The sequence below is a fragment of the Cornus florida genome, unplaced genomic scaffold, assembly GCF_030987335.1.
Source record: "Cornus florida cultivar Cherokee Brave unplaced genomic scaffold, ASM3098733v1 CherokeeBrave_3.0.0_Hap2_Chr03, whole genome shotgun sequence".
Taxonomy (NCBI): domain Eukaryota; kingdom Viridiplantae; phylum Streptophyta; class Magnoliopsida; order Cornales; family Cornaceae; genus Cornus; species Cornus florida.
Genome location: NW_026775573.1, coordinates 16,293,947 through 16,313,049, shown reverse-complemented (window position 1 = coordinate 16,313,049; position 19,103 = coordinate 16,293,947). Strand labels below are relative to the sequence as shown.

Here is a 19,103-nt window from a genome sequence, read left to right as displayed (position 1 = left end):
ATCTCCATTAATATAGGATTGATGAAGAATTGAATTAGCCTAAAATTAATTATGTATAAGAAAAAAGTAATGATACTTACACTAAACACTTACAATGAATTACGTAATGGAATAATTTTTATTTATTGTATAATTGACCAATTAAAAAAATAGGTCTAACAATTCCCTGCAATATTCAATTCACGAATCATTTCCCGAAAAAGAAATGAATGTAGATTACCATCAAATGTTATAAAAAGCAAAAAGTCATTCAGAATGGTATCAGCACAATGAAGCATCTCAAGTTCTTGGAATGTCCAACAGGGAAAATAATAATAATAATGGAGTGTGTGTGTGTGTGTGAGAGAGAGAGAGAGAGGGAGAGAGAGATTAAATTAATTAAATATACTAATTCAATAATAAGAATGAAGTCATATATATATATATATATATATATGAAAGAGATTGTGCTATTTATTAATGAGTAAAATGACTCCAAGATAAGTCATATATATGAAAGAGATTAGTCCTTCATCAATTATATTATTTATTTATGAAAGAGATTAGTCCTTCATCAATTATATATATATGAAAGAGATTAGTCCTTCATATATATATATATTATTTATTTATTTATTTATTAATGAGTTAAATGACTTGGTGCTTTACTAAATCCTCCATCTTATGGAAAGGAAAATAAATTTAAATTAGTCCTTCATCAATTACAAACTTGAAGATATGTTTTACATCCCCCAATGAAAAAATTTAATAAATAAAACCAAAGGGCCTGTCACGGGGGGGAGATCAACTTTATTTAGTACCACGTAAAAGCCAGGTCAAGTCGTCGTGCAATCTTCAAAGTCTTTCAAAAACAAAAAAAAAATTAGCAGACCCTTTGTAGAGTTCAGACTAGTGTGAACCAGTGAAGCTTCTCAGTAACAGCACCATAGTTGATCTTCATCTATAAATTGGTACCAACCCTTTCTTTGTTCAACTCATTCAATCCTTCTAAGTTGTGTCTCTTGTTTGTTTGCTTCTGATCACTTGATATCTTGTTGAGAGGAGAGAGAGAGAGAGATGTCTAATGAGGTTGAGGATATGAACAAGAGGACCAAATATGATGAGGAGGTGGGTGGTGAGAGCAAGAAGATCAGAGGGAAGGTTGTGTTGATGAAGAAGAAATTGCTGAATCTGGACATCGAAAACGTCGTAGCGTGGGCTCGTGATTTGGTTGATGAGAAATTTGGTGGAAATGAGGTCTCCCTGCAGCTCATCAGTGCTGTTAGCTGTGACACAGGTATGTTCTTGGCGTTCTATTTAGTTCAGAAACTCTTGTGTGTGGTGTGTGTGGTGTGTGTGGGTGTGTGTGTGTGTGTGTTTGTGTGTGTGTGTGTTCTTACTTTTTCAATTAATCTTCTGATTGTGGTTTGTGTGGTTCATGAAGAAACAAATTAAACTAAAGCTACTACTCCATTGTCCACAGTGGGAGTTAACATGCCTCTCTCTCTCTCTCTCTCTCTCTCTCTCTCTCTCACTCACACACACACACACACAGTCATCAGTACTATTTACAGGTACGTTTTTGGCATTCTATTTAGTTCAGAAACTTTTGTGTGTGTATGTGTGTGTGTGTGTGAACATGTGTTCTTACTTTTTCAGTTAATCTTCTGATTGTGGTTTGTGTGGTTCATGAAGAAACAAATCAAAACTAAAGCTACTACTCCATTGTCCACAGTGGGAGCTAACATGCCCCGCCCCACCCCCCCCCCCCCCCCCCCCCCCCCCCCCCCCCCTCTCTCTCTCTCTCTCTCACACACACACACACACACACAAACTGTTGCAGTTTGCCACCAAAGCTATGAGTGTCACAATACTCAATAGGGAATGAGACAGATCTTGCAGGTGAAAGTTGGTGTGCCTCAACAATGAGTCAATGGCCAAAACAACCAGTCAAGTGGTCCATTTTGTTATCATTTTGCCTCCCCAGAAGTGCATCTAATCATAAATCTAAATTAATCATTCAATTGATCACTGAATTAGATCTTGATCAGTCATAATCAAAGATTTTGATAGTAAATTTGTTCTTTGGGTTCATTGAATCTAGGTATTTCAAATTAGCAGCCTATTAGTTTTGTTTTTTTTTTTTTTTTTTTGTTAATTTGGTTCATCACTTCCACAGTTGGATGGATGGTTTTCTGGGCCATATACAATGAGTGATTTACTGATGGCAAAAACAATGTTTTTAATTTTTATTTATTTATTATTTATACTTTTTCTGTGGGGTAGGAATATTATAATATTCCTGTTAGCTTGTAAATGATGCAACATAATATATGCACATATATATCACACATACATCTATGCCTCTTTTTTATAAAAATACTTTTTCTTTGTTTTTTTTTATTATTAATTCAAAGGTAAACCTAGTGTTTGTTAGAGAGGATTCCTACCGCGCTTCTTGTGCACCAAAATGATGCCGTTTCGGTACAGAGAGCACCAACCCCAATGCATGCCCCATGAATTCTCTGTACCGGATCACCACAGGAGGGAATCCAAGTCCTTATGACATGGAAAAGCTAACCTTTAATCTCTTGAAATAAAGTGAACTAAGGCTTCCTAACTAGTTTAATCTTAAGCTTTATGGGTTTATGCAATATAAATTCTCAGTTAGAGAGTTTGGACTCTCAGTGTATGATAAAATGCCAAGCTTGGTCCACCTCTAGCTAGGAAACATTTAGGTTGACAATCAAAAGTATCATTGGATCTATATATATACATATCAAAAGTACATGTATAGTAAACTAAACTCTTTCTTGTTCATTTTCTAAATTCACAGTTGATGAACCCTAAAAGTACTAATTTTGAATTTGATGTATGTCTGCAGCAAAAGGGCTGCGAGGGAAAGTTGGAAAATCAGCAAAATTGAAAGATTGGTCTAAAATCACATCTCCGACTGCAAATGATTCAGAATTCAGTGTCACATTTGATTGGGATGAGGGGATAGGAGTTCCAGGGGCGTTCATAATCAGAAACACTCATCACACTGAATTATACCTCAAGACGCTCACACTTGAAGATGTTCCTGGTCACGGTCGGATCCATTTTGTCTGCAATTCTTGGGTTTACCCAGTTGACAAATACAAAAGAGACCGCGTTTTCTTCACTAATCAGGTATTAATCTAGCTTTTGAAGTGTGTGTGAATGACTTCTGATAACAAAATCTAATGGCCTTTATCGATGTTAAGCTTACCGAGAATCACATCAGCTGCACAGTTGGTTAATGTTCATACACAAGACAATCCATAAATCTGCACAATTGGATTATAATTTAGCTCGAGTTTATATACATTGTTAAGAAAGCACTTAGATGAACTAGCATAAGTGAAATTGTCTGCTAAAGAAACAAGTTATATGATATGTGTTGCAGACATATCTTCCAAGTGAGACGCCAGAAGCACTACGTCCATACAGAGAAGAAGAATTACTGAACTTGAGAGGAGATGGAACTGGAAAGCTTGAAGAATGGGACAGGGTCTATGACTACGCTGTGTACAACGATTTAGGTGATCCTGATAAGGGTTCAGAGTATGTCCGCCCAATTCTTGGAGGATCTACCAAGTACCCTTATCCGCGCAGGGGAAGAACAGGCCGCCCAAAAGCAAAAGAAGGTTGGATGTGTGTGTGTGTGTGTTTTGAGCTAGCTCCTCAACTTATCAACTGTGCCCTTGTTAACAGCTACATGTACTAACTGGGTAATGAGGAATTAATCAGGAAGATATTCACCTTTCTTTTCTTTTCATGACAGATCCTGAATATGAAAGTAGGCTGCCACTGCTCAAGAGCTTATACATTTATGTTCCTAGAGATGAACGATTCAGTCACATAAAGATGTCTGACGTCGTCATTTATGGACTGAAATCCATAGTCCAATTCCTTCTTCCTGAGATTAAGGCTCCATTCGACAAAACTCCCAATGAGTTCGACCAAATTGAAGACATACTAAAACTTTATGAAGGAGGAATCAAGCTACCTGATTGTCATTTAATCGACAGTATTAGAAAAGAAATTCCCTTTGAGACTCTAAAGGAGCTGCTTCGACCTGATGGTGACAGGCCATTCAAATTCCCAGTGCCTCAAGTAATCAAAGGTACACATACAAGATAGCCATTTCTAATTGCACTCAACTTTTGGGACATTGCTTCAAAGTTTTGTGACTTATCTATGATATGCTATTTACCTATCATGTCTATCTGGAGCAGAGGATAAGTCTGCGTGGAGGACGGATGACGAATTTGCAAGAGAAATGCTAGCAGGACTAAACCCTGTTGTCATCTGTCGTCTCCAGGTATTTTTCATTGTGTACATTCTCATGCTCAATTTCTTCGCGGAGAAAAATGAATTTTCTTTTCGTTTCCATGCATATATCAGCAGTAAATGGCAGCATTGTGGTGTTTGATCTTTGCTAATTACTTGCAGGAGTTCCCTCCAAAAAGCAACCTGGATCCTAAAGTTTATGGCAAGCAAGACAGTTCAATGACTGAAGAACATATAAAGGACAGCCTAGATGGGTTAACTATACAGAAGGTATTATTAGATTAACTCCTTTCACACAAAAATATAATATCAAATAATCGAATCACTTTATCTCAATTAGTCGACTGTAGACTCGTACCATAAACAATGATAACAGTTTGAAATGTTTTGTTGAATAGGCAATCAAGAATAACAAGATGTTCATATTAGATTACCATGATACATTGATGCCATACTTGACGAGGATCAACAACATGACTTCCACAAAGACGTACGCCACAAGGACAGTCCTCTTCTTGAAAAATGATGGAACTTTGAAGCCATTGGCAATTGAATTAAGCCTACCACATCCAGAGGGAGATGAATTTGGAGCCATTAGCAGAGTATGTACACCAGCAGAACATGGTGTCGAGGGTACTATTTGGCAGTTGGCTAAAGCATATGTTGCAGTGAATGACTCTGGCTTTCATCAGCTCATTTGCCACTGGTATGAATCTGCAAGAAAAACTTTGGTGATTAAAATTTAGGCTCTTTCTTGTAATGGGTTGCTGAATATCTTTGATTGTGGTCACAGGTTGCACACACACGCAGCAATCGAGCCATTTATTATTGCAACAAACAGGCAGCTGAGTGTGCTTCACCCTATCAACAAGCTTTTGCATCCTCATTTCCGGGACACGATGACCATAAATGCACTTGCTCGACAGACACTCATTAATGGTGGTGGACTGCTTGAGAAAACCCTTTTTCCAGGAAAATTTTGCATGGAAATATCATCTGTCCTTTATAAGGACTGGGTTTTTCCTGAGCAAGCTCTCCCTGCTGATCTCATCAAGAGGTAAATCATAAAATCTAAACCATATCTTTGTAATTTAACAGGGAGTCTTTAAATTCAGAAAGCAAATAGAAAAAACCAATCTACTAAATTATGTACTAATAAACAAGTTTGGCATGATTTTAGGCATAGGCATTGAAATTTTGGTAAATTACAATGGTCTTAACAAAGCAGACCACAAACCTTCTTTGAAGTTGTGATTTTACTGATTCAACATGCTACCTTTTTTATTTATTCAGAGGAATGGCAGTTGAGGACTCAAATTCTCCGCATGGAGTCCGCCTACTAGTAGAGGACTACCCCTATGCTGTCGATGGGCTTGAGGTCTGGTCTGCAATCAAATCATGGGTTCAGGATTACTGTAACTTCTACTACGAGAGCAATGAAATGGTTCAAAAAGACACTGAGCTTCAATCCTGGTGGAAGGAACTACGGGAGAAGGGTCATGGTGACAAGAAAGATGAGCCCTGGTGGCCTAACATGAAGACTCGTGAGGACTTGATCAACACATGCACCATTATCATATGGGTGGCTTCTGCACTCCATGCAGCGGTCAATTTTGGGCAGTACCCTTATGGGGGCTACCCCCCAAACCGTCCAGCCATGAGCCGCCGGTTCATACCAGAACCTGGTACTCCTGATTATGATGAGCTTGACTCCGCTCCTACAAAGGCTTTCTTGAAAACAATTACTGGCCAGCTGCTGAGCGTTCTTGGCATTTCCCTCATTGAGATTTTGTCCAAACATTCTTCGGATGAGGTTTTTCTTGGGCAAAGAGACACTCTCGAATGGACAACAGACACAGAACCATTGAAGGCCTTTGAGAATTTTGGAAAGAGACTGAAAGAAATTGAGGAAAAAATTATAAAGATGAACAAAGATGATAAATGGAAGAACAGGACTGGGCCAGCGAACATGCCATACACTTTGCTCATTCCTGCCAGTGAAGTTGGACTTACCGGCAAGGGAATTCCCAACAGTGTCTCAATCTAGATGTCCTTATGCTCTACTAATAGTTATTATACAGTTTTAATATGCAAATAATGTGGAGAAACAAGCATAAAGCATTACAAGAAACTTTCTTCAGCACATTAGCTAGCATTAGTGTGTATCAGGCTGAAATAAGTTCATATACTGAACTTCACGTCTCTTAAGAAGTAAAATCTTTCTAGCTACATAGAGCAGAGCTCAGTTTTCTAGTATATGCTATTACTTGAGCAACACAAAGCTCCATTTCTTGCAATCTTTGTCATTTCACATAATGTGTGTCTGCTTTAAACATTAAAGTTTAAACTAAGCGCACAAACAGAGCTGTCACTAAAGAGTTAGAAGCTCCACGTATGAGTGCATTGCAAAAAGAGCTGTCATTGAAACATAAAGAGTGACTACCAAAAGCCTAATTGCAACAAAGGAAAATTACAGTTGAGAAAGAGAGCGTATGTAAGAACTACAGATTGACTTTTGTGCCTCATATCTTCTTTTAAGTTCCTCCTTTTTTATATTCTACCGCTTAATAAGAGCTGTCATTATTGTCATATACTATGTTCTTTTGGTTATAGTTCAAGGAATGTCTTGTTTGTCAATTGATCAGAGGTTTTGACTTAGTTTCAACAATCTTATCTTGAATCCTTTAACAAACTGTATTGTTGATATCACAAATGTTATCTTGAATCCTTTAACAAACTGTATTGTTGATATCACAAATGGGCATTAGCCCAAATGGTATGAGATCTCCTCCCTCGTTCGAGCCTTGTTAGGGGCAATATTGTGACTGTGTGCGTGTGTTGCTTGAACATTCGGGAAAGGGGGAAAAAAAATCAATTGTTGATATCAATCTACATTGAAGTTTGCAATAAAAATTTAGGAGGCTTGGTAGATGACAACCGATGAGCCAAACATAAACCAAGTTCATGTATATAAAAATGTTTGTCCACTGAACTCTGTATGAAAATGTTAATTAATGATGAAAAGCAGTTTTCCTTAGAAAACTACCATAAACCTAGAAATAGTATAGCAACACAATCATGAAAATGCCGACCAGTTTATTTTGGACTTGATTGTACACGTCAAAATTGAATAATGAAACCAAATGAAGGAAGCATGAAATCAGCATAGCTAATCAATTTATGTTGGATAAAAATTTAGTTTAACAGAGAGCTATTGAGAAATGTGAGAAGTTTTAAGAAAATAAAAAATGAAGAGGGACAAAAGGCTTGAAAGCAAAGATGGGGAAGCTCAAGAAACAATACACAGTTTACATATACAGGACCTTGTTTTGTCTATGGAAATTTTGAGGAAAAGCCTCAGATTACAATTTTCCAAGGGGCAAAATCATCACCAAGCAGGCCTTGAGAATCCATTTTGCAATGGGCAAAATCAATTTCTTAAGCACTGTTTTCTGTCTCAAGAGGGAAAACTGAAAATATTGGTTTTTTTTTTTTTAACCTTAAAATAAGATCTTTGAATTAAGAATGCAAAAATTCACACAAGTACAGGTGTAAATGTACACAATAAAAACCCAGAATTAAGAAACTCCAAAACAAACAAAGATAAGAGTAATCAATCAAGTATAAACAGCACTAGAAGTAGTGTTTTAATAGAAAAGCAAAACATAAATTGACTAGAACATTATAAAAGCCATGAAGAATTTGTTTTACAGGCACAAACCCAGTTCATTCCTCAGTTGAAGAAGGACCTAACCCAGTTGAAGGGCTATCAGCATAATAATCTTGATGTTTCACATTGATGCCATACTCTCGCAGAGCACTAGAGAGGTCCTCCATTGTCAAAATCAGGCGCTTATCCTTTTGCTGCTTATCTCTTTTGTCCTTGACTACAGCTGACTGTCTTGCCTTGCATTGCTGAAGAGCATCAGACGCAACCTCTGCAATGAATTTCTGAGTAGCAACAGATACCAACCTAATTAATCGAACATCAGGACATTGAAATCCGGTTTTCGCTAAGTAATGCTCTACCATTTCGTCAGGAAGAGTAGGGGTGTAGTCCATCAAAGATGTGAGAAAATCCGACAGTGCAGTATCGTCATCATGTCTGCCATCATTCGATTGCTGGCCGTGGTTCATCTTCTCTCTATCTATAGATAAAAATGGGAGATCAGTAAATTGCTGGGAAAAAAAAAAAAAAACTGAAAATATAGTCCTGATAATTTTAAGAACTGAATTTTTTAAGTGCTAAATTTATAAATTTGAAAACTTGTTTGATATTGCTGAAATCTAAGTGCTGAATTTATAAGACCGTTTGAGAAGTACAAAACACTGAACTCTGAAAATTGACCAGTTTACAATTTTTACCCTCAATACCCTGCAGTAAATTTAAAAATTCCTAGTTTTTTGGTTTTCTTTTCTCCTTCTAACTTCTGAAATAGCATTGTCCATATCCAAATGAGCTTATCCTCACAAAAGATACTACAAGCAATAATATATAATGGATCAATCACTTAAAGCATTTTCATGTCATCAAAAACACTAACTGCTTTTCAATACTAGGTCCATCAGACTTTTCTAATATCTTAAGAACAGCCAGTAACTAGTTATCAATATCTACAATTAGATCAAGTAACGTGAAGAACAATCAAACAAAGTCAGCGTAATACAAATAACAAGATGATGTGAAGAAGTTATGAACATGATACTGTTTAACAGACCAACTTATATTGTCTATCGCAAACCATTAAAAAATATATATAATCAATCACTAATATTCTGAAGTTCGGGTATAATTCTAACAAGTTCAGGTACAATTCATTACACAAAAGGTATTGGACTTCTTTTCTGGAACTTTTTAATTCTTCTTCTTCTCTCTCTTTCTCTCTTGTGTATTTGGGAAGAGAAAAATTCTGAAATTAGAGGCATTGAGGAGTATCTAAGGCTCTAAGCATAGAAACACACATACTTTTTTAGTTTGTTTAGTAGACAATAGAAAGACCCACTTTAGAACTCCAAACATGAATTTTTTTTAGGTGAATGGGCTTAGTAAAATTCTACCAATCGTCACAAGACTATGAGTTTTTCTTTTTTAATTATGCTATACTGATGAAGAACGTGTTACTTATATTATTCAAATCGTAAATCATGATAATAACTAGAAATAAGTAAAGAACCTCGTTCTCAAAGCTTCGACTTCAATATAAAAGGAATGGGATCTCAAATAGAAGTTCAATTCTAATTATTAAAGATTTGGAATGGAAGTAAAATTACTTTTGCTTTTGTGTGTGTGGGTGGGGATGTTGGATTAAAACCAAAAACTGAGTTCCCATTTTGAATTGGCACTCTGTAATTACCTTCCAAAATAAATTTCTAGTCAATTAATTTCCTTATCCATCATTTATTACATTACAGCTGCAACAATCAAATATATTGCTGAGATTGAAACCTAAGCTTCTTTTGTGGCTTGGATGATTATGGATGAAACTCTTTGCTAATCAAACCCAAGTCCACTTGCCATTAAAAAAAATAAAAAATAAAAAAGGAAAACCCAGGTACCCAATTCTAGAAAACAAGAAGGTTCAAACAAAAACCCTAATTTAACTCAAGTAAATTAACAACTACATCATAGTAAAACGAAAAATCTCAGAAAATTTACTGAGTCAAATACTCATGCTAGAAGAGAGATTGTTTCTATTAACCCTGATATCCAAATATAGAACCCTAACTTAACTGGATAGCAAATATATCATATATTGTATAATGAGAAATCTCAGAAAATTATTCATACAAATATTCATGCTAGAAGACAGGATTTTTTTTTGTACATAACAACAAAGATTTAATGAAATAACTGTGCATCACTCACCTTGATCTAATAGAAATCAAAGGAGCATCTATAAAGCGACTTGATGCTGTTACTGTGAGAGGATCACCAGTGTACAAGAAGAAGAGAAGAGGAAAGGCGTCTTTTTAGAGAGAGAGAGAGAAGCCGTCAATAAGAGAGCTTTAACCCAAACGGATGCTGTTACTGTGAGAGGATCACCAGTGTACAAGAAGAAGAGAAGAGGAAAGGCGTCTTTTTAGAGAGAGAGAGAGAAGCCGTCAATAAGAGAGCTTTAACCCAAACGAGTCATATTAACTCTCTCTCTCTCTCTAGATATATATATATATATATATCTAATATATATTTATAATTAACACTTAAAATTCAACTTTTTTCGAACAGAACATGATGTATTTTGTATTTTTCATTTAATGACAAGTCAATATTGTTTAACCTACACCGGTGCCCTAAGTATTTAAGGGGTGCCTTGTAAATTCGGACTTCTTGAGTTTAACACTTAGGCTCAGTTTGGTAGAGTGGGTTTGAAGGGAAAGGGAAGGGAAGGTGATGGAAGGTTATAAAAAAATTGTGTTTGGGTAAAATTGGTGGAAGGGAAGGAAAGGAGAGGGAAGGGTTTGGAGGGTTAAGGCAAGGCTTGAACAGTAGATTTGTTAACCTCTCAAAAATGGGCGGAAACGGAAGGAAAAGGAAGGCAATGGCACATGTGATAATCGTGATGCCAATTTTACCCACACAAAATCAAGGATTTAGTTAAGCAAAACAAGAATTACAGACCTTAATTGGTTGATTTAGCAAAACAAAACCCGTACATATAAGTTAGCCATTGCACAGAGAAAGAGAGGGGGGAAGCTTACAGCGGCTGAAACTTGCGTACAGCGAACCCGAACTGGAACAACCGGCGATGGAAACGGCGAACCCAAACTAGAACAGCGGGCAAGAGAAACTGAAAGATATGGGTTTTGATTTTTGGAACAATCTGAAACAATATGCGGATATGGGTTTTGAACCTTTGATTCTTGCAAATGATAGATAAACATATGGGTTTGGAACTTGGATTGTTGTAGTTTTGTGGTTTGCAGTTGCAAAAGAGAGAGAGTGTTGCAGAGAGAGAACGAGAATAGAGATGGAGGCGGGGACCCTAAAATGATGACCCTAAAAATATTATATTTATATTAATATTTTTCTTTTCTTTTTCTTTTTCTTTTATTTTTTTTTTTTTTTTTTTTTTTTTACAAATATTACATACTTAAGTTATTAATTTTTATTTTAAATTATAAAAGGGTATAATAGTAAATTTACCGAAATACTTTCCTTTCCTTTCTTTCCCCAAACATAATTATTATCCTTCCCTTCCTTTTCCTTCCTTAATCAACCAAACACAATACTAAATTAAAATTATCCTTCTCTTCCCTTTCCTTCCATTTCCCTCATAACTAATCTTATCATTCCCTTTCAAACCCACCCTACCAAACATAGCCTTATTGAAATAAAAAAATACCCGAATTTAAATGATTGGTGAAGTCCTAAACTCAGGCGTTTTGAGTTGGCTACACAAAATACCTCATCTCTTTTATTTTATCTCCTAGTCTCATCTCTTTTATTTTATCTCCTAGTCTCGTCTCTATTGAACGAAATAATTTTGTTCTTTATTTTTGTCATCTATACTAAATAAAGCATAAAATACTTTTTGTAATCTTTCTGATTTTTTTAATTTTTAATTTTTGGAGATTTTTTGATCTTTTGGATTATTTTAATCATTGTCTTATTTTACATGCCGGACATTACAGGGTGTGTTCTGAGATTTGGTTGGGGCATTTCCTTAAGTTCAGGACCCTTGAAAATGCATTGGCTGCCATTTCGATTTTTTTTTTTCCCGTGTTTCAGGTCGGGAGGTCTCGGGTGGCATCCGCAATCGGAGTTGTTGTGCACAAGAATTATTTTTTTCGAGTTCGTTGCATTTCTTACATTATTTATTTGATGCATATATATGTGGATACATGATTTGGATAGTAGTTGTAATGTGTTAATGTGTTTATATATATATATATATATATATATATATATATATATATATATATATATATATATATATTTGGTAAAGATGATAATTGTTGATGTGGGCCCCACCTAGCACTAAGTGTGATTTATATCATCACATACCACATTCTGGCCATTTATTTTCTTCTGTCACGCAGCCCCTTTCTCTCTCTGCGTGAAATCCATTTTCTCTCACTAAATCACAAATTATAAAACTTGATTTCATCATTTTTCACTTGGATTTCAACTTTGCCTTCAATGGCAAAGTTGATGAGCTCGTTGAGGACTAAGTTTTGATCGGAGTTGATCTTGATTTGGACATCCTAGGGTTTTTGAATTTAGGGGCTTAATTGGGTGCAATTTGGGATTTTTTTCTATACTTGAGGTAAGGGTTTCCTAAAGCATACAACCTTTGTTTTTGGTGAATTAATTCTTTAAATTTGAGTTACCAACTTGTATAGAATTTAGCCTTTATTCCAAGCATATTTTGTGAAGTTCCAAATCTGAAATTCGTAGTTTCAATAATAGTGTGTGATATGTATTTAGAAACTGAGATAGTGAACTCCCCTAAATGTTGATTTTGTTGTGTACATAAAAACTGAAACTTAAATAATTAGCATGATTGTGTTTTGTCGTTTTACAAAAACTAAAATTCCTATGCTTGAATGACTTCAATTGTGGGACCGTTTTGAGATAAGGATTGTTGTTATTGTTAATGCTCAAAAACTGAAAATTTTAGCTCATATGGTGGTGGGTATTATGTACTTAGAAATTCTATTTGAGCTCCCCTAAATGTTGATTATGTTTGTGTACATAAACTGAAATTTTAGTAATTAAATTGATTGGGTTGTTGCTGATTTACAAAAACTAAAATTTTATGTTGAACTTACCTCATATGCGGGGCTGTTTTGTTGTAAGGATTATAGTTGATGGTGTTGCTAAAAAATTGAGATTTGTAACTTCTTTAATGGTGCATAGTACGTGCTTATAAACTGAAATATAAGCTTTCTAAATGCTGATTGTGTTATGTGAAAAAAAAATAGTAAATTTAGTAATTCCATAGATATGTTTTTTTGTGTTTGCAAGCTGAAATTTATATGTTTAAATTACCTCATATATGGAACTGTTTTGTTACAAGCTTGTTATTGTTCTTGTTGTTGTTCAAAATCTGAATTGGTGCCTGGACTTTACAGCATGAATGATTATGTTATTGTGGTTTCAAAATTGCTATATTGATTTGCCATTAAGTATAATTTATAGAACTGAAATTTGATGTGGAGATGCTATAACATTATGAGATTTTGAAGGATGTCATTCATGCATCACATTGGGTATTACATGGGGCAAAAAAAAAAAAAAAGACTTTTTTTTAGGAGGAGATTGTATTTTTGAAATGAAAGCAATAACTGAAATTTTGGGGATTTCATTTGCAAGATTGCATTATGTGATGGTTATTACTTCCCGAACAAGTATGAACCATTTCCTTATTGTTATTCTTTGTTTGGATTCACGGAAGCATTAAGGAGTGCGTATTAGGTATCTTCTACTGAGTCGTTATGCTCACTCCTTACTAATATTTTTTTTCGGGACACGGAAATGAAGTGGCGAAAGACATTCCCCACAGGCTTAGATAGGACTTGACGAACTTTCTTGTGTTAATTTTCTATTATATATACAAGTCTTGTAAAACTTTAAACTTGTTTTATATCTCTTTTGTAAACTTATGTTCACGGACTGTGGTCGGATGTAATGTATCATGTAAATGGACTTTTTGGTTTTTTTTTTTTTTTCTGTCTACATGTATGATCATGATATTACCATTATAGATGCATGTGGTGACTGTTGTGGAACAGGGTTAGCCTTTAATATAGCTCACAAATGAGTTCGGAAATTACAGGACTTTAGAAACTTAGAATCCGTATTTCAGTTTTTAGATTTGTATGATATGTTCCCTTGTAGTTTAGAATTGAGAATAACTGTAGTGACAGTAGATGACATCGGGTTTGAGTATGGACCCAAATACTGTTCGGACCCCTGGGTTCGAGTTGTTACAAATTTGGTATCAGAGCTTTAGGTTCGAAAACCTAAGGACGACGGGTAGGTTTGACCCAAGTTAAGTTAGAGTTGGGATTGACAGTATTGCATGCTTATGTGGTTATTGTTTATATAGTTAAAAGCACAGCTTGTTATTATGTGTTTACATGTGAATCGATTATGAGACTTATAAAATGCTGATTAAATTTAAACATGCTAAATGATAATGTGTTTATTTTTATTAAGTTGTTGTTTAATAGATGTGAAAGCATGCATATTTGTGTGATACCCCTCGATTCTAGAATCACAGGTGATCAAGTCCGGGCACAAATCCGAGGGATACCAAACAATCAATATGTAATTGAACACAGAATATAAAAAAAAAAAATGAAATAAGACAAAATAATAATAAGCTGATAAGAATTCTAAATACGAAAAATCCTTCAAATAAAATTTTAATATAATTTAAACCTTCCAATCCTTACAACTCGGGAATCCACCAAGTGGACCCCTAATAATCCTCAACTGCAAATGAAATACAGAATTAAAACCCAAGACTAAAATAAGAAAGAGACTCCTATATAGTCGGAAGAGCGAGTGTCTGTATCTGCATCACCACGATCAAGCCATAAGCCTGGTACTCACGAACACCTGAAAAACAAGGGTGGCTCAGGCCCACATGCAAGTTCCATACTACTACAATCTATACATAAACCCGATACGCAGATACATCCTAGATAGCTCGGCAATAGTTAAAATAGTCCATTAGATATAGATACACACTATAGGACGCTCATTAGTCCAATAGGTCTGTCTCAGCCTGAGTAGAGATACTATGCAAGTCGCACATACTGTGGTCATGTGTATCTAGACCTACCAGGAAACAACACCTATGTCCAGTTATCCATCCTAGGCGATATACGCACCCTAACCATGGTCCTGAGACTCAAGCTTATACCATGGCACCATAATGATATGTATATAAAGTCCGTATACTCCTAATACAAAATATCATCCATCTTTTGTAGTGGTCTGATATAAGTATAACAATCCATCCAGAAACCAAAGTAGGTCATTCAATTCATAATTGATATGACACAAATATGAGTGGGACTGAACCTTTATGGTAAATTCACACCTCAATCCAGAATAGGTAGGTTATAGTGTTTGAACTAATCCATACCTAGTATGCCACCGTCCCATACCGGTGCATACCATCCTCCATCCAATATAGTTGACAAATTAATAATAAATATTCATCAACTATACTCCAAAATAAACATAAATACAGTCTATTATATGTATGACCAAATTATGCATCCAGTATATGATTATAATCATAAAACTTTCATTTAAATTGTTAACGCATTGATAGACAATTTAAACCATCCATATCCATCCAATTGACAAAACAGAAATTTCAATCGTTCATCAATTAACACCCACACCATGGTATAATGACTATCATAAATATGAGCTGAGCACATTATACTAGACATCCATAACCAAACTCTCATACTAGTTCATTTAAATTATTAAAACAAAGACTAGTAATGAAAATCCTCCTTAATCCCTGACGGCATGAAAATTATCGTTTCATTACATAACGTCCTTTTTAATCCTCCATGTTAAAACCTGTGTTTGACATAATATGTCAACTAAGAAGTCTCACAACACATTATATACAACCCCAATGGTATTTTATACTTACCAAAATAAACTGGTTAAAACAATGGATCTGGATGAAGTTGGGGAACAAGCAGGTGAAGGGCCATCCCAACCAAACAGGGTTTTAATGGGATAGGGCCGAGAACGAGAGGTGGATGATGATCCACAAGTACCGGAGGACGAAGTTCTAGTAGCAAAGGCTGTAGCTTCAGCCTTTCAGAATTTAACGGGTACCATAACTCCTCAAGTGGTACCACAACCGGATATTCAGCCACAGGGGGCAGAGATTGAGTGGAATCATGGGTACCTGCTCTAGTTTAATAAACTCATGAAAGTAGCATTTAAGGGAGGTCCAGACCAGTTGGTGGCGGACGATTGGTTAGATGAAGTTGAAAATTATTTCAGGGCAATAGTCGTACCCGATGATCGGTTGAAGATCACCTTAGCTACGTACAAGTTTGTTAGTAACACGGCAGCATAGTGGAAGACCATAACTAACATGTATGATATCGACAGTATGAGTTGGGATGCATTCAAGAGTCTTTTCTATGGAAAGTATTTCCCGCAGACTAAGATATGGGAATTGAGGACGCAGTTCGATAATCTCAAGCAAGGTGACATGTCAGTAACGGAGTATGAGAATAAGTTCACTTATCTCTCACGTTTTGCTACGGATGTGTTAGGGAACGAGGAGGAGAAGACATGGCGTTTTGTGTACGGCCTAAATTGTTCTATTAGGCTGAGGGTGACACTTTTCGGATTAAAGAATTATTCGGAAGCGGTTAAGAGAGCACTGATGGCAGAAGCAGAAGCCAAGGATTGGCAAGAGAGGAGTGGTACTGTGGGTTCTCAGGAACGAGGTACGAGTGTGGGTACTTCTTCCAGGAGTCAGGACAGGAAGAGGCACAGATGTGCTTTATTGTTTACTCAGGAGCAACGGATGGCAAGTGCTACTCCTATTGCTGGTGTTTCTTCAAAGCCTTCTAGGACAAGCTTAGTGTGCTATCACTGTAAGTAACCAGGACACCGCGAGGCGGAGTGTCTTGATAAACCTAGTTTCGAAGTTTGTTTTCGGTGTGGTCAGTCGGACCATATGAAGAAGGATTGTCCACAGAGGAGATGAGATATTACTATGATTAATTCTTTGTGTAACGGGGGATACCTGTGAAATTAGGCAGTTGCCTGTGCACAGTTGTGCTAGAGGTAACGGGGGCTACCTGTGAGTTTAGTAACGGGGGTTACCTGTGACTGTGCTGTAACAGGGGATACCCGTGAGTCGTATCGGTTGTAACGGGGGACACCTGTGAGCCGGCATGTGTTGTAACGGGGGATACTTGTGAGTCGTGTCGTGTTATAATGGGGGCTACCCGTGAGTCATGTTGTGTTACATAGTTATCTGTGAGTCGTGTTGCATTATTATCTGTGAGTCATGTCGGGTTACATGGTAGTTTGTCAGTCGTGTTGCATAGTTATTTGGGAGGCATGCCACATTGTCACTTGTGTGTTTTGTTATGTGGTTGTCAGTGTATCGTGTAGTGTCGTAACGGGGGATACTTGTGATTTTGGTACAATAACGGGGGTTACCTGTGACTGTGTAGCGGGGGATACCTGCGAGTTTTATAGCGGGGGATACCTGCGAGTTTGGGTATGACAGGAGGTACCTGCACACAGTTTTTCTAGTAAAGGGGGCTACCCGTGAGTTTGGACAGGTGCCTGTTTACTTTGTGTAGTGTCGGGTTCATCTGTGTCAGGATGGTGGACATATCCAGTAATGTGGTTTCGGACCGGGTGATGATGATAATACTTAGTGTGAGCCCTTGGGGCAGGATATAGATCAAGGAGTTTTGTTTGAGTTTCAAGTTGTAATGATGTATTTGTAAAACTATATGAGCATTCCAAACAGTTTTATTAAATAATGATGTGTATTTTATAGGCAGTTAAGCTCTTATGTAATGGTTTTGATGATGGATTAATGACAGAAAGGTTTTAACCAAGTTACCTTAAAGGTTATTGATGTAGTGGTTAGTGTTACTTAGTTGTTTTTACGAATGAAAGGTTTAGAATTTCACTTGTTTCGTCTCTGTTTAGTTCCTCTTTCTTGGTATAGCGTATACAAGGTATCGATAGGTGCGTGTTTTGTTCTATTACGGTAGAAGGACTTGATCTTCCTTCTTCTTATGTCAGTCCTAGCAAGGACTTTGCCATCTGTGAGTTTTGTATCTCCACATAGGAGTTGTGCATGTTCGTGGGCGAAAGCACTTTTTAGAGTTCTCTATTTTGTTAGGATTCCGAGTAAGGATTTGTTCTGGATCATTCGACTTACCTCAACGGTAGGAGGTGAAGTCCTTGGTTTTGTGGGAATTGTTCCGAGGGGTTATGACCGATGTGATGTGAGACGCGACTTGTTTACCGGTGTGTACGTTTTCTTAGGGTCTTAGAGTTAACAATAGCGCCTAGTAGCTGTGATTTGACTCGTGTGTTAAGGATGGTTAGACCGTGTGTCATGAACCATATGTCTAGAGTTAGACATAGAGATTGATGTGTGCATGCTTGAGGATTGGACATGAGGACAAGAATAACGTTGGTGTTGAGGTCGGATCGACGATGGGAATTGTCTGGCCAACCATTTCTCTGAGTCAATTCTTTCCTTGACATGATGTCGGGTCAAAGGTCAATGTTTTTTTTTTTTATTATTTTTTTTTATGTGTGAATGGGAAGATAATGTTTTGTCTGGATGAGTTTCATATGGAATGGGCATTGTGGATCGTGTATGTGAGTGTACTAGTAGTTCTTTCTTATATTTTGACTGGTATGTCGTATTGATCAGTTGTAGAACCGGTAGTTGGTTGTGCAGCTATGGCATAGCTAATGATGACGATGTCCGTCGGGAATGGTGTTGTGAGTATCTCTGGAGTTGCGATTCGAGCTTGTGAGCAAGTTTATCGAAAGATTTTGTATTATCCTTGTTAGCATTTGGGGTCACTAACGACCTTGAGGCGAGTAGTTTCCTTAACTGTTTTTCACGAATCTATGGACTTTGCAGATTGTGTTGTGCCACTGGTTAGAGTTTTCATGGTAGACTGTGTGGATGTGAGAGACACGACGCTTTTTCTTTTTTAGGAGGACAGATTTCGAGAACGAAATATTTTAAGAAGGGTAGATTGTAATATTTATGATTTTTTTTATTTTTCATTTTTGGAGATTTTTCGATCTTTTAGATTATTTT

General features: G+C 36.5%; 2 protein-coding genes across 3 annotated transcripts; one reads left to right on the top strand and one right to left on the bottom strand.

Moving 5' to 3' along the window:
• The first annotated feature begins 784 nt into the window (after window positions 1-784).
• On the top strand, window positions 785-6,549 carry LOC132299685 (probable linoleate 9S-lipoxygenase 5). The gene is made up of 9 exons (XM_059796449.1): window positions 785-1,276; window positions 2,864-3,150; window positions 3,407-3,647; window positions 3,785-4,126; window positions 4,239-4,324; window positions 4,456-4,563; window positions 4,692-4,999; window positions 5,087-5,350; window positions 5,587-6,549. Exons 1-9 carry the CDS (start codon window positions 1,057-1,059, stop codon window positions 6,338-6,340), a joined length of 2,610 nt encoding a protein of 869 aa, XP_059652432.1. The 5' UTR covers window positions 785-1,056; the 3' UTR covers window positions 6,341-6,549.
• A 1,302-nt stretch (window positions 6,550-7,851) lies between these two features.
• On the bottom strand, window positions 7,852-10,447 carry LOC132299686 (transcription initiation factor TFIID subunit 10-like). 2 transcript variants are annotated; one of them, XM_059796451.1, is made up of 2 exons: window positions 10,160-10,447; window positions 7,852-8,437 (listed from the first exon to the last, which is right to left on the bottom strand). In XM_059796451.1, the coding sequence occupies exon 2, from the start codon at window positions 8,428-8,430 to the stop codon at window positions 8,020-8,022; it is 411 nt and encodes a 136-aa protein (XP_059652434.1). In that variant the 5' UTR covers window positions 8,431-8,437; window positions 10,160-10,447; the 3' UTR covers window positions 7,852-8,019. The 2 variants fall into 2 exon arrangements, with proteins under 2 accessions (XP_059652434.1, XP_059652433.1); XM_059796450.1 differs by having other exon boundaries at window positions 7,852-8,441; window positions 10,160-10,446.
• Window positions 10,448-19,103: the final 8,656 nt, after the last annotated feature.

Excerpts from the sequence above, each read along its gene's own strand:
- LOC132299685 (XM_059796449.1), top strand. The coding sequence starts at position 1,057 with ATGTCTAATGAGGTTGAGGATATGAACAAGAGGACCAAATATGATGAG. Across the intron at positions 1,277-2,863 it reads TGCTGTTAGCTGTGACACAG|CAAAAGGGCTGCGAGGGAAA; the intron begins GTATGTTCTTGG and ends GTATGTCTGCAG. Across the intron at positions 4,127-4,238 it reads AGTGCCTCAAGTAATCAAAG|AGGATAAGTCTGCGTGGAGG; the intron begins GTACACATACAA and ends TATCTGGAGCAG.
- LOC132299686 (XM_059796451.1), bottom strand. The coding sequence starts at position 8,430 with ATGAACCACGGCCAGCAATCGAATGATGGCAGACATGATGACGATACT.